The following is a 19,780-nucleotide window of genomic DNA, read 5'->3' as shown; positions in this document are numbered from 1 at the left end:
TTGTAGAAGAGCTCTGTAAACATTATAAGGAGTTTATTACTGAATCTTTGCTATAGCACTCCCACCCCAATTATCACCCTTCACTGAAGTAGTTGTCACAGCCACATGGACATGGCCTTATGGATTTTCCATACTGCACCAGTTGTAAGAATTGGGGGTTTCCACTACTAGCAAGTGATATTGGCATCCACTTGTGAAATCTTAGATCTGACTGGCAGTTTCCATTAAATATTATTGGCTGCGCTGGAAGAAATGCAGGATGTTTTCAATAAAGATACCATATATACTCAACTATAAGTGGACCTCATGTAGAAGTCAAAGGCAGGGTTAGGGACCAAAATTACAGTACTTACACTGACGTGTGGATAAGCTAACCTAGGTTTTTAGGGGCAAGCTTTTGACTAAAATTTCTAGACTTATACATGAGTATATACAGTAGTTCAAGGAAGCAAAAAAAACCCAAACTCTTTTATAAAGGAAAACCTTCATTAAGTAGTACCTTGACCTTTCCTCCACAATACTTTTCCTTCCAAAAGCTACATGAACTTTCGACTGTGTAGGTTAATTCAAAGATTCTGCCTTGCTATCCAATATAGAACAGGTCAAATGGCTGGTCTAGTAACCAGATTTCCTGAGAAGTTGAACATTACCATTTATAATATATTTATCTGTTGAACTATGTACCTTGGAGAATGAGATGAACCACAAACTACACTGTTATTTTAAGGGAACATGCTTGTACTTTGTGCCATGACTCACTATGTCTTGAGTTATGCCACATTCCGCATGTAAGCGCAAATTTACAATCACTTTGAATCAAATTTATAGTTTGGAGTAGAACATCCTGAATGAAAATTCAAAATCAGCTATGTTATAATTGTTTATAATGATAATTATTTTAAAAATTCAACATGTACATGACCAAAAGACAAAAATTACTTTAACAATTTTTATTTGCCAAAAACTTATTTTTACTTTCTCTTTTTCCCTTTGAATGTGCTTGGCCCTCTGTTTTCAGATGAATCACTGGCTTCCCCATTGTGATGAGCCAGCCACTCATCCTCTAACTGTTTCAGCATTTCCTTGGTAAGAAGTCCCTGTTGTATCAGTCTAGCAGCTAGAGCACCCTGGACCCGACCCCGAGTGTCCATTTGGGCTTCTCCAGGCCTAGAGCTCATTGCTTTAGGTCCCCTTCCTCTTCGCTGCCCTTGGGCCTTCATGCCACTTGGGAGAGTTTCTTGCGGGAGGTCTTCTGCATTCAACATCCCTTCACTAATGGTGGTCCTCTGCAGAGGAAAATCATCTGGAACCGTAACAGTCCCAGAAGTGGTTTGCGAAGCTCTAATCAATCTGGTAATGTTAAGAACTCCTATTTGTATAATGTCATCCAGCTCCTTCTGAATGTCCCTCACGAGCGTAGCATCTGGGAACATGTCCATAAACCGGTAGCTGCAAGAAAGCACATATGGATGAGCTAAGAATTCCTGAAAGGTAAAGACTAATAGTTATGGCAGTCCTATCACGGGTTTTTCTTGGCAAGATTTTTTTTGGGGGGGTGGGGGTGGTGCCATTACTTCTCGTGAAGAATTATAAATATAATTTGCCCATGGTCACATGATGGATTTCCATGGCTGAGCAAGGATCCAGACCTTGGTCTCCAAGAATCCTAGTTCAACTCTCAAACTACGATACCACACTGGCTCTCCTGAGAAGTAATACTATACAACTTATTATCTCATATTTATTGGAACTGAGCCTATGAAGACCCTGAATGTAATTGGTGGAGGTCTCACTCACTGGCCAGATCTGCCCCAAACCTAATTTCTTGCAGCTTGTTAAGGTCCTCAGTGTTTGGACAGGATTAATGATTCCTTGTATGATTATTATGATGCAACAGAGAGGAACAATTGGAACAAGGAAAAAGAAGAGAGAGGTCCCAAAAATTTCACAGATCTGCAACCATCTTGCATTTTGAAATCACGCTTTGGATGGGAAAGGCTGGTGTCACCTGGACAAAAATAGTGGCGAGATGGCTCAGAAGTCCCCAAAAAGTTGCACAGAGGGTGACAGTCAGACATCCCCTGAGCCAGAGGATCAAAAAGATGGCTAAGAAATCCCCATGGCTTACTTGGGTGGTGGCAGGAAAAATGGAAGATGGGGTGGGGCAGGGGGGAGAAAAAGGTAACAGGTTCCAACCACCTTTCACTGCAGCTTGTAAATGGCATTGTCATATTTTTCTTTATAGAAAAAGCTCCTACCCCTGCTATATACAAATTTCTGTGCAGTTTCAGCTCAAAAACTATTCAAACCTTCTGACACAATTCACCGGTGACCTCAAAATCTATGGGGGGAAATCACTAGTTTGAAAGTGTTTCCACATAAAAATCTTCCTGACTTTGGAAAGCTAGCATACCAAAGGAGAGACTAAGTTAGATCTCCTCCTGTGTTTTCCATTAGCAGAGAAACTTTGACATGAAGGAACTTTCATACAAGCACTTCCTCATAGCCATCTAAATATGTAGTCCTGTGGGATTATGGTACCATGTTATAAAGGTGCTGCTAAAACCAGCAGAGCCAAAATGTTCCTAATCTTGAGTTAAGACAAGAAGGAAAAAGGAAGGCGAAGTCCACTTCAATACCTCAGCCAAAGATAAAGATCAAGGACGTCATGAACAGCTTCTAGATGTACAAGGTCCTTTATGTTCCTAGGTGGGGTCAGGGGCCAATGAATATGCCTGCACAGCCAGTCAAACGTCAGAGGTTCATTTCTGCTGAACTGCCGAGCAAACTAGAAAATGAAGAAACACATTAAGTAATCAATATTTCTGCAAGAACAATACTATTGTTAATTTCTCACACAATTCATTTCCTACACTGTCAACTACCCTTTGCAACCAGATCCTTTTTTCTTTCCAATGTCAAGCAGTAAAGCAATTCCAGCAATTTATAAACATTACACAATGCAGTCCAGACGAGTGGGTATTGCAACAAGCAACACATTTATTAATTAAAAGAAACAATGCTGCAAAATAATAAAAAGTTTTGTGCTTGAGAGCTCGAAAAAAGAATGCATTAGAACAACTAAGGCAAGTTTTCATATTTTCATGTTAATGAAATAACTTTCCTTTTTTGCCTTCCTGAAAAATTTCCAGTAAGTATCTGAGCTTTAGGGGGAAAGTTTGCCTCAAAATGTCACTTCTTCTTGAACACAGCTACTGAATGCGACATCTCCCCCCCCATTAACCTCATTAACTGCCGATTTTATCTGGGCCCCTCAAACAATAGCCATCCTGGTTGATTAACAAAGCTGGCCCTTGGCCAACCATCTATTTCCAAGACCAGCATCCCTTGAACTTTAGCTGCAGTGCAAAGATGGGAAGGAGAGGGGAGAGACCAAAGTCATATGATCCCCCCAGGAATTCTTCTTCTCATTAGGTGCAAGGACAATACCAGCTCTCTAATACACCTAGGAACAGAAAGTGCTATTTATTTATTTAAATATTTATATTTACCCTTTAGCCAAGGATCTGGGGGGGTGGCACACCGAAAATAAATAAATAGTATTCCCCCCCCCCCATTCCACTGATGAGAAACAGGAGAGCCCCTAGAGCAGAGTTCAGTCTCTAGTTAGGTGTATACAGGGGGAAACATTCCTTCAAGTATTGAGGTCACAAGCCATTTAGGGATTTAAATGTTATCACTAGCATCTTGAAATATTGTTAAGACTGAAGCCTTTGTTGGCTTCAGATCTTGAAATTTAATATCAATTCAACTGTATTTAACAGAAAGATGTTTAACTAAATAACTCAAAGATACTTAACTGTACTAAATTGTTTTATATATTCAACTTATCACCTGTAAGATTATTAAACTACAGTATACTTTTCAGTGCCTTATCAACTAGGGGAATCCGCAAGCATCAGTTCTTTTGTCCCTTGTTTTAATTAAATGCACACAATTAAAAATGTATATTTGAAATCTATGCATAAGGGCACTATAGTCTATGTGGGAAAGTGCAAATATACATGTCTGTAGTGAAATAGGTATAAAAATAACACTGGAATTTCAAAACTGGCAAGGATTCACATACCAACATCCACAAAATCTTTCTTTGTTGATCACAGGAGAGTTTTATATAAAATTCTGAATATTCTGAGATAGAAAATCTTGTTAGATTGCCTCCTAAACTGTGCTTAACTACCAAACCTGGGGTGAGCAAAATAAAATCAGACTCAGAGCAAACTGCTTATGGCATACAAGCTTCTGTGGCCCTAGGATGAAAATCAGAAAGTCTTTTCTGCTACAGTAATTCCTGTTTTTAAAAATGTTTTTGATTTCTACCCTTCCTTTCTTTCAAAAAACAAGGCTCAAAGAAGCAAACAATAAATTAATAAAGCAAGTATTGGTTAAAAACAAAACTTAATTAAAACATCAAAAGAATCAGCAGTTTCAAACCAAACAACAGAAAAGCTCATACTGGAAGATTCTGCATAAAAGCACTATTGCTTTATACTACAGGTTTGTTACAATTCTTGAATGGGTCACAACTGGACATATGAGTAAAGCAACATAGTCTTCATATCCCACTATCTTCCTCCACCCTGCCAAACTGTAATTATTTTTCTAATCTTCTAACCTTATTTTATAGTTCAGATGCCCAGAGGTGGAGGAGTTGACACCAAGTACAATGTAACCCATTCCCATAAAATACATGCAGCTTCGTACACACAAACTTGTCAAAGATCATGAAGGCAATAGGAGCCCTTTACCTTTAATAGCGAGGTGCACACATATGGCTGTTTTTTGTTGATAGGTGCCGTGCAGAACACATATCGTGCTCTCAGGTTCAGTGGAATGTGCTGGATCATGTCAGCGAGAAATTTGAAGTCATCAACATTGCAGACGAAGTAGAGGCCATCAACTTGAGAGAGACTCACAAAAATATCCTGTTTTAAAAGACAAACATACACTTTACTAAAGATCGTCTACTCTAGTCTATGTTTGGAGAGCCAGTGTAGTGTGGTGGTTTGAGTACTGGACTAGGACTGGAAGACCAATATTCAATCTCCTGCCAGCCACGGAAACCCACTGGGTGACCTTAGGTACGTCACACTCTCTCAGCCTAAAGGAAGGTAGTGGCAAACCTTCTTTGAATAAATGTCATCAAGAAAACCCCACGATAGGTTCACTTTACAGTCACCTCAAGTCAGAAACTACTTGGAGGTACACAACAGTTATGTACATGTTGGGTGTTCCAATATAAGTATAATTTCTAAGCCAAAAGGAGGGAAGTTTCACAATGTACATGTACTATATGCATCAAGCAAATCTGAACATATCTCCAGAGCCCACTGCAGACCACAGTATTGCTAAATTTTGGCAGTTACCTATGCCACTGGATTTCAGCAGCAAACCAACAATAAACTTTTTAATTAATCAAGAGAATGAAGCACCACAAAGCAGCTTTGGGAATGCATGTGGCCTGCAGGTCTGCTCAATACTATTCTAAGTAATCTGTACACAGGAAATCAAAGCTAGTACTTTTCTTGCTCACATTCCCACAGCCTAGCCAATAAGTCAGTAAATCAAGCCCTAAGAACTCATAAAAACTGTACCACTCATCAGCTGCACAAACATAAACTGCAAACAAAATTTCATCTGTGCAAATTACATGTGCATAAAATAACTACTCAAGGTAACAATGTGTCCTCACTAAAGCAATGCAGCATGTAAACTACAGTACTGTATACTGAAAAAGTTCAATAACTTTTCTGATTCTTACAATAAGATTTGAGAGTGTGGCATCAGGAAGATGATATGCAAACATTTCAATCTGCTCAGCAGTGGGATGCAAGCCAGCAGTCTGGAAAAAAACAGAAGAGGGGGAGTGGGGCAAGAGAGAAATACTTCATTTTTCACCAGAATTAAACCTTTTAAAAATGTATATCTGACTATGGGGCTGTGCAGACAGCCCCAAAGGGATGACCTCCACCTACCTCTTTTACAGCCAGATCAGGGTTGTGGCAACTGCACGCCACAGCCATGACCTGGCCTTTCCAGAGCGTGAAAAGGAGTCACAAAAAGCGGCTCCTTTTTGCACCCTGGAAAGGGCACAATAGCCGCAGCGCTGTAGCTATATGGCGCTCCTTTGGCGCTTCGTCATACAGATGCAGCACCAGATGAATGCCATGATGTCACGCACCATGCGGTGCGGCATGCTGGGTCATGGCACCCTGGGGGGCGTAGTCAGGCATGCATCATATGGACATGATGCCCCAACTCCGCCCCAAGGCCAGCCTTAATGGCCAGTCTGCACAGGACCTAAGAGAATTATCCAACTATGAGAAGCTGTAACCCAAGCAATCTGGAAAGAAGTTGATCTAGGAGGCTCACTGCATGTACAACATTTACAGCCAGTAACTTGAAAGTAATTATCAAGAAAAGGAAAGCAAATAGCCAAACAGCAACAGGTAAAAGATTCAAGAGAGCCAGAGGAAAGCAAATAGCCAAACAGCAACAGGTAAAAGATTCAAGAGAGCCAGTCTGAAGACTGTATAACTAACTGAACTGCTTTACAGGAGATAGGCAGCAAGAGTATCTTTATTTAGCTCATGGAAGCTGCTATACCATGTTCTACAAATATTCCATATTCCAGGTCAAACATAATTGCCTTAGCAATTATTTCCACAAGCAAGCCAGCATATGAAAATGCCTTTCCCAGTTTGGTGCCCTAGATACCCTAGAGTACAATAAACTATCAGCCTTGACCACTATGACAGATGGTCAGGGATGGAGGGTGTTTTAGTTCAAAACATGTAGAGATCACCAGGGATTGGTGAGTGAGTGTCCCAATGGTCCTGTCTATTCAGCATGCATACATGTAAGGTCATTTCAGATGAGACTGTGGCTTAATAGCAGACCACCTGCTTTCTTTGCAGAAATTCCCAGATTCAGGTTCTGACGTCTCCAGAAATAAAGTTTTAGGTCGGATGTAATGGAAACCACCTTGGTCTGCGACCTAGGAAAACTTCTGCCAGTTGAAGTAGACAATTATTTTCTAGATGAACAGTTGGACCAATCAGAAGCACCCTAAATAGCACAGTCAATGGTGAGGGATGATAGGACTGAAAGTCCACATCTGTAGGACCACAAGCTGCCCACCTCTGTAGTCGCTCCTGATAGTCTTATGCTTGCCCAACTCGAGTTAATGTGATCTAACACTGCTCTAGCAACATAGTGCTGTAAAACACACCAACAAGATTAGAATATTTAAGATCCTACCAGTATGGGATCCACTGATTTATTCAAGATTTCCTTCAGCAAAAGAAGGTCATCTCGATGCATAGTAGTAACTTCCCCCTCTTTGAACACAGTGCTAAATCTTCCAGCTCGCCCTGAAATTTGTAGTGCCTGGGAAGTTGTAATTGTATCCATTTCTTTTTCACCCTTTTCATTCACAGTTGGTTTAACTAAGGAGTTAAAAATTATCCTTTTTATGCTCCTAGAATAAAAGCACAGATAATGGATTAAAAGTGAAAAAAAGAAAATAGCAGCTGTTACACCACATCAGTTCTTTCATAAGATCCTAGTTATGCCAATTCAAAACCCAATTAGAAAACCAAATGAAGTAGTAGTCGTAGTAGTAGTAAGAATTTATTTCTTACCCACCTCTCCCCAAGGCTCAAGGCAAGGTACAACATAGATTATAATTTATAAAACAATTTAAATACATAAGTTAACACACATAAACAAATGTAGATCAGGAAAAGGTGAGAGATGTGCAACACTAAAAGGAAAAGCTCTCTAGACAGTTTCAGGTGATGCAACATAAGCAGCAGCAACTAGACCTTAGAGGCAATATGTCAAAACCAACTCTGTTACTCATTAGTTTGTTGTAATAACAAGGCTAACGACACAACTTTTAAGCATTATAATGATGGTGTTAACAGTAGGGGCTGAAGTTTTCACACTGCAAATAATATTTACTTGTTCCAGGAGTGTTATTTTGGGGAGGGGTACTGAGGATGGTTGGCTATTAATAGTTTTGTTTTCCTGTAACTTAAAAAAAATTGACAGTAGCATGTGACTAGTGCATTATGCTACTCATTACTTGGAAGAAGTGAGTACCGTAACATTCTTTTTTTAAAAAAGTAATGCAACCAATAATGTGGTACTTCTGAAAGTAATACTTCAAAACTCTGGCAGTAACAGAACCCCCCCCCCCCATATTTCTCTGCCATCAGGAATGCTACATAGTGCTTTGTGCCTTCAAGCTGACTCTTTATGGCAACCCCATCATAGGGTTTTCTTGGCAAGATTTATTTAGAAGACATTTGCCACTGTCTTCCTCCAAGGCAGGGAGAGTGGGACTTGTCCAAGGTCATTCAATGGGCTTTCACAGTTGAATAATGATTCCAACCCTGTCTCTCAACACTCAAACCACTAAATCACGTTGGCTCTCTATATATTCATGGAAGGTGCTTAGTTAAGCAACATCCATCCTCAGCTCTATGAAAAAATGGATATTCAGTCAGGCTGAACCAATGCAAGAAACACTGCTCTAGTATCAAAGCTCTACCTTCCCTTCACCAGCTTTTCCCTCCCTGTGGGAAGAGACATTCCCATCCTTATACACCTAGCTTGGCCAGGTCCAACAGAATGCAACTCCGATGTCTGTACTTTCCAACCAACTCCTGATGGTATTCAATCTTCCACAGAGCTAGAAAGGCATGAAAGATGAAAAACAAAAGGATTCCTTCAATGACAAGACTTTTTGAACTGTACCTTGTCAACATAAAGGTATGTGCCTCAATTGCATTCTGTTCATTAAAAGGGACGTGTGTGTTTAGAAACACTCTTCCAGACAGGTAAAAATCATGATCAGTGCACATACACATGATGTGCCTTTAAGTAATTTTCAATTTATGACAATCCTAAAATGAAACTATCATGGCATTTTCCTGGCAAGGTTTGTTCGGGGGTGGAAGTGGCCATTGCCTTCCTCTGAGGCTAAGGGAGCATGAGCTGCTTAAGTTCATCCAGTGGATTTTCATGGGGAATTGTACCCTGGCCTCCTGGAGTCCTAATCCAACAACTCAAACTATTACACCACACTGGCTCATGGGAGGCATGTGCTGAGAAAGCCAAGACCTATCATCATCTGCACATCAATAGAATACTGTGTTTAATTTATTCAGGATACTTACAAATTGAGGCCCATTCCAATTGCATCTGTAGCAACCATGATTTTACATGGATCATCCGGATCATTGAACTTCTTTGCCTGGGTAAGTTTTGTTCCTGAAATAATCAAAGAATAGGCTGTATCCCAAATAAAGTTACAACTGCATTCTTTGGTTTTATTTTGGCTTGATGTGTAAAAACTACCACTTTCTAAGTTCCCATTCCACAGTAGCATTTTCCAGTGGACTGCAATAAATAAATAAATTGCTCAGGACAATTCAAACACATCAATGACCCACTGAGATTACTTTGGTAGTATGCATCCCATGTTTACACAGAAGCACTACTTGAGTAAACTGAGGGCTCAATATGGAACTGTGCATATATAATCAAACATATTTCTGATTACAGCAGAGCACTGTCAGTGTTACGGAAGCCACGCATAGACAATCTTATTTGCACTTGCCCGTTCACACAGTATCTTTATTTCCAATAGAAGCTATAGAGTCTACAAAAAAAGAGGCTGAATAAACATTAGGAAGAACCTCCTGATATTCCTGATATTACAAGCTATTAAACAGTGCAACAGGCTGCCTTGGAAGGTACTGGACTGTCCTTGTTAAAAGTTTCTGCTAGATTCTCATCAGGAACATCAGAGTAAAAAAGAACATTAATTTCCTGTATTGGTAGGGGGTTAGATTAGATGACCCCAGATGTCCCAATACTGATTGAGTGTAGGTCATTCACAAAGAGAAAACAGCTGCCTAGAGTTATATTCTTTCTGTCTTTCCCTCTTCCTGTATAACATTTTACAAAACATCACCATTCTTTCACACTGCTCACACCTATGACCAAGATTGAAATGTCCAAACAAAGAACTGCAAACCTAGAAACAACACAGGCATACTTAGTTCCATATTAATTACACTGTCTTAATGTGATTTGGGTGGATACTACCACTATATAATTAAGGTAATCAATTAGTGTTAACAATTAGTGAGCAAAAGAAGGACAATATTACATATATGTATATATTATATATACATATACATACATATATATATATATATATTAACAAGACAAAATACCACACACACACCCCAAAAAACCCCCACAGAATATGCTAACATACTAGGCATAATAGTTTGCTTAATACTTTATATAATTCAATAGCTAGACATCAACTATATAATTGTTTTGTCACTGATATCAGCAGTTAATAGGGAGGGCTAATAGCCCCACAATGTCTCCAAACATATTTTGAGAACATTTACCAGGGGGCAGACTTCCATAGATGACAGCACATTCCAGGCCCCGTGCTTCAATCTGACGACTCACTGAATAAATATCATTCTTACTGAAGCATACAATGCAGTCTCCAGGGCGAAGCTTATCTAAGGATTCAAGTGCCTCATCTAACACCGTGATAGGAGTTAGCCTCTTGTAGTTTCTCACCTAGAGACAGATAGCAATCATAACAGAAATTTCATCAACAAAGAAATCTTCAAGAGCAACTGGGAAGCCATTTTGGTGCAACAAGGAATTGAATGTGTGCAGTGATGCCTCTATCAGGTACACAGTCTGTAAGTCTCCCAGATTTCAAATAGAGCTTGCCATACAGAACTTTACAATAACTATATGGTCTTCTAATCTTGGTCATACACTATAAGCACAGGCACTTGAAAAGGACAGAGTTTGGAAGACTTACTTTTTTGGACCACAACTCACAGGGTCACACACCTCCACCTCCTTCCCTGTAGTACACAGTCACTAAATTAATAGCAGCAGCTTCCATGGCCAAAACAGTAATGCTTCCAAGTGCTGGAAATAAAGTACCCTAACTGAAGTTCTTTGTTCATCCAATTTGTTGAGACATCCAATTAATTAACTGAGTGTACTGTACCTCTTTAGAGTTTTAGAACCATGTGCTCTAATGAAAGGAAATATGGGAAGTAAACATGGACCTAAAAGTTGTTCAGCGGCCCTTTGTTTTCAAGGGAAGGAAATGGGAACCTATTGAAGAAAAATCCTGCAGTGTCACTTGATTTTAGTAGATGTTTTCAGCATAACAAATAACACTGTGATTGTAACCTCCCCTTTTCTGCTGAGGAACAACTGTGGGAGAAGCCTGTTGTCTTCTAGTTCTGCCTGTGAGCTTCCCAGATGCCTCCCAGTACTTACTGTCAGGTGCCTCCAAGTCATTTCCAACAAGCCCTGTCATGGGGTTTTCTTGCCAACATTTGTTCAGAAAGGTTTGCCTTTGCCTTCCTCTGAAGGTGAAAGAGTGTGATTTGCCCAAGGTTTCCATGGCTGAGTGGACATTCAAACTCTGGTGTCCAGAGTTGTAGTCCAGTACTCAAACCACTACACCATGCTGGCTCCAAGTAGGCAACTTCAAAAAGCAGGAAATGTTAGGCTTTTCTTCTGATCCAGAAGGCACTCAGCATACAAATTATGTATGCCACTGTGAAGGGCACTCAGCAGCCATTACAAAAACCACTAGTTGCACATAATAAAGTTATGCCAGAAATGAATTTTTGAAAGTTAGTTCTTAAAAGCTTTAACTCCTAACAGAAAATGAGTGATTTTAATAAACAGGAACTAATGACTATTTTAAATAAAGGGAGCTTAGACTATGTACATTTAAGAATGAACGTGTGACACATACCTCCACCTCTTCCCCTGTAGTATACATGAGTTCTGTCACCAAATTAATGGCAGCAGCTTCACCACAAACATGGATTTCTTCTGCACATAGTCCTGAATACAACATACATGCAAGATAAAAAGGATTTCAAAGCAATTCACCTGGATCACAAATGTATTTTTTATGATATTAGTGCAAAAAAAAAAATCTGCATCCTGTCATAGCTAGCAATATCTAATAAGCAATAACCAACACAGACTTCTAAACTAACATACCATCTTTCAGATGGTCACTGGAGTTCAAAGCCATGGTTACAAAGAGATTTTTCTGTGTATCAGTGTGCCAGAACAGCCATGTAGTATACATGAAAGGGAAGCCATACAAGTCAGCACTAACCCTAACTCTGGATAAGGTGCTTTCAAAAACAACAAACTCACATAAGACATACCTAAGAGAGCTCGCGTCCAGGCCCAACCTCGAGAAGGATCTTTAATCATCTGAATCTCATCAATCACAGCCACTTCATCTGGGGGGGGGGGGGGGGACAGATAGTAGGGTGAACAGTAAAAGACACTTAAAATTTAAAAGCACAACAGAGTGTGTATCTACACTGCAGAAATGCCATTTTACACTTTAGCTGGCATGGCTCCATCCTATAGAAGCATGGATTTGTAGTTTTGTGAGGCACCACCACTCTTTGGCAGAGAAGGCTATAAGTCCTTGTAAGACTACAAATCCCAGGATTCCATAGGATGGAGTTAGAGCACTTAAAGTGGTGCCAAGCTGCATTATTTCTACAGTGCAGTTGCACCCACAGATGTAATAATGATTCAGAGTATAAGCTCTTCAAAGTCGTGATCCATTTAAAAAGTGCTTCCACATTCTCATTTCTCCAGTCCATTGATACATCATAACCAGTGCTTAGGAAAGTTAACTTCTGAGGTACAACCCCCAGAATGTTGCATCTAGCAAAACCAAGAACACATTTTAAGTTACAATATACCTGAACATCAAATTTAAAAAATGAGTATGAACTCTTGAAGAACATTTTAAAAAGAAAAAATGTATACATACAGGGCGTAGTAACACTACACATTTCAATGGTGCAAGCAACATGGGCAGCTGGTCGACCCTCAGAATCAACACAGACGCGTTCTTCTCCCGTTACCAAGTCACATGGTACATTCTATAAGGAAGAAAATGACAATTTATAAAAAACAAAATGATTTGTCTGTACAGAAAGAAACAGTGGGACCCTTCCAAGACACTACACTGAAAACTTTGAGGGGACAATATGTAAATAAACAAAGCATTTTGGTCAGCAAAAGGAATCTAAAAAAAAAAAACACGCTCAGATAAGGTCTGGCTTATGGTTTCTTAGCTACAGATATTCTTTTCATACTCTACCATTACAGAATTCCAAAAATTCACTATGCTCTAAAGCAAAAGGGATAATCACATTGAATTTAGCACACTGAAAAGTATAGCTAGTTTTATCATCTGTATATCAGTACTTGTATAATACTCTTATTCTGTCTTAATTTTCCCCTTTCTGCTCTACTCTTTCCCTACTCTCTGTTGTACCTGCCCATAGTAAAAAGATAATATATGATTTTAGGGATACGTATTTACATGATTATGAAAAAAACAGTATCCATAGTGGCAGCCTTATATCATTTATCACCATTAGAGTACTTTGTCTAATAACATGGGCTGCAACATGGTCATAGAAGCATGGAAATACATTGACATACTGACAGCATCATTACTCTTTTGGAAGATCTCATGTGCCAGAAGCTTTAAAGGGCCACAATATATTCCTGATTTTGCTGCTAAATATCTCTGGATTGCATGATAAGTTTTTCCACTGTTTGTAGGGCCAGAATGGAAAACAATTTTTCTCTGGATAGCCCTGGCTTCTGGATACCTAGAACACACAAACAACACAACATACAGAAATGCATAGTTGAGCAAGACAGTCTGGATACAATTTTGAATTATGTAGCATTTGTTATCTCATCTGTTTTAAAAACTTCTCCTAATTTATCAGAGTTATTCATCTCAGAACGAGGAAAGAAAAGTTTCCAGGGGTGAAAACATAAAAATTATTATTTGTATAAAAAGCCCAAGATGTGTGTCTTTTGACTAGCAGCAGCAAGTCCAACTTACATCATCACAAACCACTTAGAGGCTGAGCAGAGCTGGACTCGGGCAGCAGCAAGCACATATCGCAGCTCCAACCCAGCCCAAATAGGAGCAGCATAATGCCACTCCTATTTGGGGCAGACTGAAACCACCCCACCACATGTGGCTATTGTAGAGGTCAGTATTCTGTTCTGCAACAATGACCCCAAAACACCTTTTCCCCCCTGCTGCACTTGCCCCATGGGCGATTCTCTGCTGGTGAAAAGTGAAGGAGCAGCAGAGATGTGTCCAGCTACTTTGCTTTTCCCAGGAGATGCAGCAATAATGTCATCACCAGGGACCTCCTGAGGACTTTCAGAGATCCTAAAAATGTCTGTCACTGTACACCCAGCAGTGTTCAGGAGTGCATTTGTACAGCTAAAACTAGTGCACCAACTGTACCCATTCCTTTGGATGTCAGATCTGGCTAAAGTGACACATGCCTTGATTACATCACATTTGGACTACTGTAATTCACGCCACATGGGGCTGCCTCTGGAAACTATTCAGAAACTTCAGCTGCTCCAGAATGCTATGGCCAGAATGCTGACCAGGGTCAGTTATAGGTGGCATGCAACTCCTGTGTTAAAACAACTTCACTGGCTACTGATTTGTTTCCAGGCACAATTCAAAGTGCTGGTCATGACTTATAAAGTTCTACATGACATAGCTCCAGACTATCTGAAAGACTGCATTTTCTCATGTGAACCTGCCAGAACTCTTAGATCTTCAGGGAAAGGCTTTCTCTCAGCCCACCATCATCAAAAGTTTGCTTACTCAAGACACAAGAGACAGCCTTCTCAGTGGCTGCTCCCACCCTCTGGAACTCCTTCCATTTGCTGGCAAATAAAACTTTTCTTTTCAAATAGGCTTTCAATATGTACTTGCATCCAGGGACACTTCTAACTGGAGTGTTTGCTTTTGTATGTTTTCAATGGTTTTCTATTTTTAACATAGTATGTTTTTAGTGATTTTATATTTTTAACTTGTTATATTAATGTGATGTTTTAAATTGTTTTTAAAAATTGTACTGTTTTTAAGTATCTTTTGTAAGCTGCCTTAGTTCTACTTTAGTAGAAAGGCAGCATATTAGATAGATGGATGGATGGATAGAGGAAAATAGCCAGGCATGCCTCTGCTGTTCCCTTCTTACTCATTCCACTCCAAATGGCCACCTTTGGAGGTAGGGGCTGCCACAGAGAAAATGCAAGTTTGAAGGGGCTGCATTAGGAACATATTGTGGCTATATACCAAAGATACATCTCCTAAAGAAGGATCTCAGCAAAGAATTAATCACATAACAGTAATATTGTTACTATTGGGGAAGATGTGTGATTGTAAAAAGCTAACCAGTTGGGTGGCAATCTTAAATCACTGATTTTACGCAGATCATCCATACACTCCAGCATAGGAAAGATTTGCTTAGCATGCCTCATGAAAAATGGAAATAGATCATCAACATGCCCTGTAGGAGGAAAAGGAAAAGAAAGAAAAAATATTTAAAATAACTTACCAGTAGATTATCACACAATGCTGTATTAAGAACAAGTGTAATTTTGTTAAATCTGACAAATAGATTTTACCAGTAAAAAAATACTTCATACCTTTAATAAAATTAGCAGGGAATACAGTTCTACATCACTGTCCTTTCACTAGAAAGCATGGGAATTCTGACACATATTTCCGACCTTCAGTGTTTTCCCAAATTATATAAAGAATCTTCAAATAAATATTTAAGATTCCTTTTGGAAAATACATAATTTTTAATACACACTTTGATATGCACAAAGTATAATAGTCTCTGTATAGTTTTCTTTGCTTCTAGTGAGAGTTTGTGCTTGATTTGCTCTAAGATCTATTCATTTGTCTTTTCAGCAGTCCACACAATCCATCTCACTATATAACCAGTATTTTAATGTCTATAAGACCCTCAGGAGCAAGGCCAAGGTCAGCAGCCTTTAAGCAGCTATTGCATGTAAGCACTAACCTTTTTAAAAGTAAGGTTATGAAATAGTCTGTTTCATAGGCTTACCTGCTCCACAGCATATATCATTTAGAATAATGTGAATATCAGGACTCAGATAATTAGATTCCATAATATATTTCCTAAAGCTTATAAATGCTTGATGAAAAAGGCGAGCTATAAGAGGAACGAAACAAACAAAAGTTTAGCATTGCTTATAAAGCTCCATGTCCTAAAATCTGGACAAAATCTAATACAGTAAAAAAACATTTCATGAAACTTAATAATGTAATTCTTTTGTTTTCAGTTAGATTACATCTATGTTTATGGTTATGTTAACATTTGCAAGATGCTTCAAATCAAATTAGATACTTGATAATCTTAATGCACTGTTTCATTAGGTACTTATATTTTAACAGTCTTAAGCAGTTAACTTTGCAAATAGAATTTGCTTAGAATGATTCATGGTCCCAAAAAACCTAAAGACCATGTTGTGGGAGAAGTACATCTCAAGAAATATGCTATAATATCCAGGATCAAGAAATGCACATTTCATACCGTCTAGTCCATTTTCTGACCCCAGTCTTTGTATTTCTTTTCTCTTGTAAAATTTATTTAATATTTTCAGTGCTTCACCTAGAAGACAAAATATAAGAGAAATTAGTTATAGAAATACATATATATATAAATAAAAATTATTATTATTATTATTATACAGCCATTTGTAATCATTTGTTTGCAGTATTTAATCGTATATATATTCAGAGAGAAGCAACTGTGAAACACTGTGAAACCCATCTTTCGTAAACTTACTTTGGAGAGTCACAAACCATTACTTCTATAGTAACCCAAGTGTTGCAATCTGAAATAAGATGACAGTTCATTCATATCAGGGATGGCCAACTTCTATATTTGTAGAAACTAGTCTGTGATCCAGAGAATGACTTTGGGAATGAAGCTATTAGACACAACATGGGGAGGCAGGATAGTTAGAATACCCTACTAAAAAGAACTTCAGTGGTACATAAGCACTCATGATATGAGGCTACATACTGAGGGCAGGTGGGAAGCTGTGTTTCTTGAAACATTCCCTTGATAGAGAGAGTATCAGTTGCTATCTAGATGCTATATAAAAATACTTCTTCTACGGAAGTTAAAATACTGAGAATCTTTCTCATTCCAGATTAAATTTGGAAAGATCAGACAAAATTGCTCTGAGGAATAGAAGTTACCAACACTGGACCTCCCTATCTAGTTTACAGGAAAACCCAAGAAACCATAATATAGCCAAGCCATTACCAATCCAGCCGTTAACAGTGTCTTGGGTCTACTATATGCCATAGAAGCTATCAAATAAAGAAAGCTTTGTCACTATAGTAATAGTATGCATAATACTATAGCAATACTATATATATATATAAAATATAGTAATGATTGAAAAAGTGGCTAAAAATACCAAGGCTAACATCCTGTTGGGAAGCTGCAATATTGTAAACCAACTTGTGATTGTGTAAAGTTGCACTGCACTGTTGCACAATCCAAACCATATCCCTCTCAAGAGGGAGCAGAAACATAGTAAGTGCGCAAGCAGAGCCAGAAGGGTGGGCACTGTGCAATGGCGCTGCCACACAACAGGGAATCTTGCGCAATGCCCCATTGTGCATCATCACAATTCACAAGGCTGCTTGTTGAGTCAGCAAAATACCCCCACTGTCCTTAAGTTTTGTGTCGCAGGGAGTCAGACAGAGAGATGGCTTGGATTGGACCCCAATCAGCCTTGGACTGCAGTGGTCCCAAAACTGTGCTCTTTCAGGGACCACTGATATATAGTATTATAGTAGCTCAAACTGTGCCCTTTAAGAGACTGTGGACTACAGCTCCCAGAAGCCTCAGCCGTGTTGGCCAATGGCTTGGGATTCTGGGAGCTGGAGTCCAAACACCTGGAGGGCCAGAGTTTGGACCCCCTTCCCTTCCCTTACTCTTATTGAGGGGCCTGGTGAGCTCTGCCCCTACATCGCCCTCTGGGCCAGGCGCAGCCGGGGGCACTGGGAGCGGGACGAACAAGGACGTGTCTGGCGCCCGAACGCCATCGTTGGAGGAGGAGGAGGAAGCAGCAGAGGCTCGGGCCGTGAGAGGCCAGGACAAGGCTCGGCTGGGGCCTCCCAGAGCGAGGCGGCCTCCATAGCGCAAAGAGCGTGAAAGGAGCCGGGCTGAGCAGCGCGCGGACATCGGAAACACCATCGGGTAGAAGAGCGGCGCCGCTGCTGTGTCGTCATCAGGGAGCGACGAAGGACCCCTAGTCCTCTTCCTTTCGGGTGGCTACATTAAATGCCTGGAAAAAAAATACGAGTTGGTGGAAATAGGCTAAAGCAGTGGTTTCCCCAAACTATGTCCTTTTAAGGGGTTTTGGACTTCGTCTCCCAGAATCCCACGCTGTTGGCCAACATGGCTGAGGCTTCTGGGAGCTGAAGGCCCAAATCTCTTAAAGGGCCCACAGTACTATACTATCCTATGTATACACAATATATACTATACGATATTGTACTATATATCAATGGTCCCCAAACTGTGCTCTTTCATGGATTTTGGACTTCAGCTCCCAGAATCCCAGACTACTGGCCAACATGGCTGAGGCTTCTGGGAGCTGAAGGCCCAAATTCCTTAAAGAGCACAGCTTGAGGACTTTAGAGTCACCATAAGTTGGAAATGACTTGAAGATACACAACACACACAGACACAATCAGAGTCCTTTCTAAAGCAGTGGTCCTCAAACTGTGTCCTTTTAAGGGCTATTGGACTTCAGCTCCCAGAATCCCAGACTATTGGCCAACATGGCTGAGGCTTCTGGGAGCTGAAGACCACAATCTCTTAAAAAGGGCACAGTTTGGGGACCATGTCCTAAAGTGTGGCGTAGGGTGGCCAGGCGTCCTCCTTTTCCCCAGCATGTCTCCTACATTTCAGCCTTCTGCCCAATTCCAAAAGGCCTTCCTCATTTTGAGCAGGGCTAAGAAAGATGCATGAATTCATATCTGTGGGAGCTTTTCTTTCTTTCTTCTATGTTGTCCTTTGCAGTAAGGACACACCTGGCCACCCTGAGTCATGGTTTGAGCGCTGGGCCGCTCAAGACTCTGGAGAGCAGGGTTTGATTCCTGCTTGGCCATGGAAGCCCACTGGAGGGGACCTTGGGCAAGTCACACTCTCTCAGCCTCAAAGGTAGGTGAAGGCAAACCGCCTCTGAAGAAACCTTGCCAAGAAAACCCCACGATGGGGTCGCCTTAAGTTGGGAATGACTGGAAGGCACACAACAAGCAACAACAAAGTTGAGCAAGTGTGAGCTGCAGCAGTGTCCCTCCTAAGAAAGGCCTTGGAGACCAGGGTTCCAATTCCTACTCAGCCATGGAAACTCACCAGGTGACTTTGGGAGAGTCACACTCTCTGAGCCCCAGCAATCCCCGTGATAGGTTTCTTTTAGATATTACTAGAAAGTCTTACCAAGAAAACCCCATGACAAGTTCACCTTAGGGTCACCGGAAGTCAGAAACAACTTGAAGGCAACACAATAAGGAGAAAAGCTCCATCAGGCCTAGCCTAAAGAAGAAGAGCCCTCCCTCCAGTCCATCTGACACCATCCAGCTTGGGAGGGAGTGAAAAGGCAGGCCCAACTCCATCAGGGCTAGCCAGGAAAAGAAGAACCCTCCCCCCAGTCCATCTGTCTTGGTCCAGGCCTCAGAGGGAGAGAACAACCACTGGACTTCTCCACCACCATTCCCTTCTTCTGTGTGTCATGTCTCTTTAGACTGTAA

At 40.3% G+C, this 19,780-nt stretch overlaps 1 protein-coding gene across 2 annotated transcripts; it reads right to left on the bottom strand.

The window, feature by feature from the left end:
• Window positions 1-867: 867 nt before the first annotated feature.
• SUPV3L1 (Suv3 like RNA helicase) lies at window positions 868-18,271 on the bottom strand. Of its 2 annotated transcripts, XM_042459715.1 has the most exons (15): window positions 17,957-18,271; window positions 16,536-16,613; window positions 16,047-16,154; window positions 15,365-15,479; window positions 13,589-13,757; window positions 12,905-13,016; window positions 12,279-12,356; window positions 11,852-11,943; window positions 10,458-10,638; window positions 9,207-9,300; window positions 7,282-7,501; window positions 5,783-5,863; window positions 4,770-4,946; window positions 2,640-2,788; window positions 868-1,449 (listed from the first exon to the last, which is right to left on the bottom strand). In XM_042459715.1, exons 1-15 carry the CDS (start codon window positions 18,216-18,218, stop codon window positions 972-974), a joined length of 2,394 nt encoding a protein of 797 aa, XP_042315649.1. In that variant the 5' UTR covers window positions 18,219-18,271; the 3' UTR covers window positions 868-971. The 2 variants fall into 2 exon arrangements, with proteins under 2 accessions (XP_042315649.1, XP_042315650.1); XM_042459716.1 differs by lacking the exons at window positions 15,365-15,479; window positions 16,047-16,154; window positions 16,536-16,613; window positions 17,957-18,271 and having other exon boundaries at window positions 13,600-13,751.
• Between the last annotated feature and the right edge of the window lie 1,509 nt (window positions 18,272-19,780).

The sequence above is a fragment of the Sceloporus undulatus genome, chromosome 3 (assembly GCF_019175285.1).
Source record: "Sceloporus undulatus isolate JIND9_A2432 ecotype Alabama chromosome 3, SceUnd_v1.1, whole genome shotgun sequence".
Taxonomy (NCBI): Eukaryota; Metazoa; Chordata; class Lepidosauria; order Squamata; family Phrynosomatidae; genus Sceloporus; species Sceloporus undulatus.
Note: the sequence above shows the minus strand (reverse complement) of the source record. Positions and strands in the feature narration are given on the sequence as shown.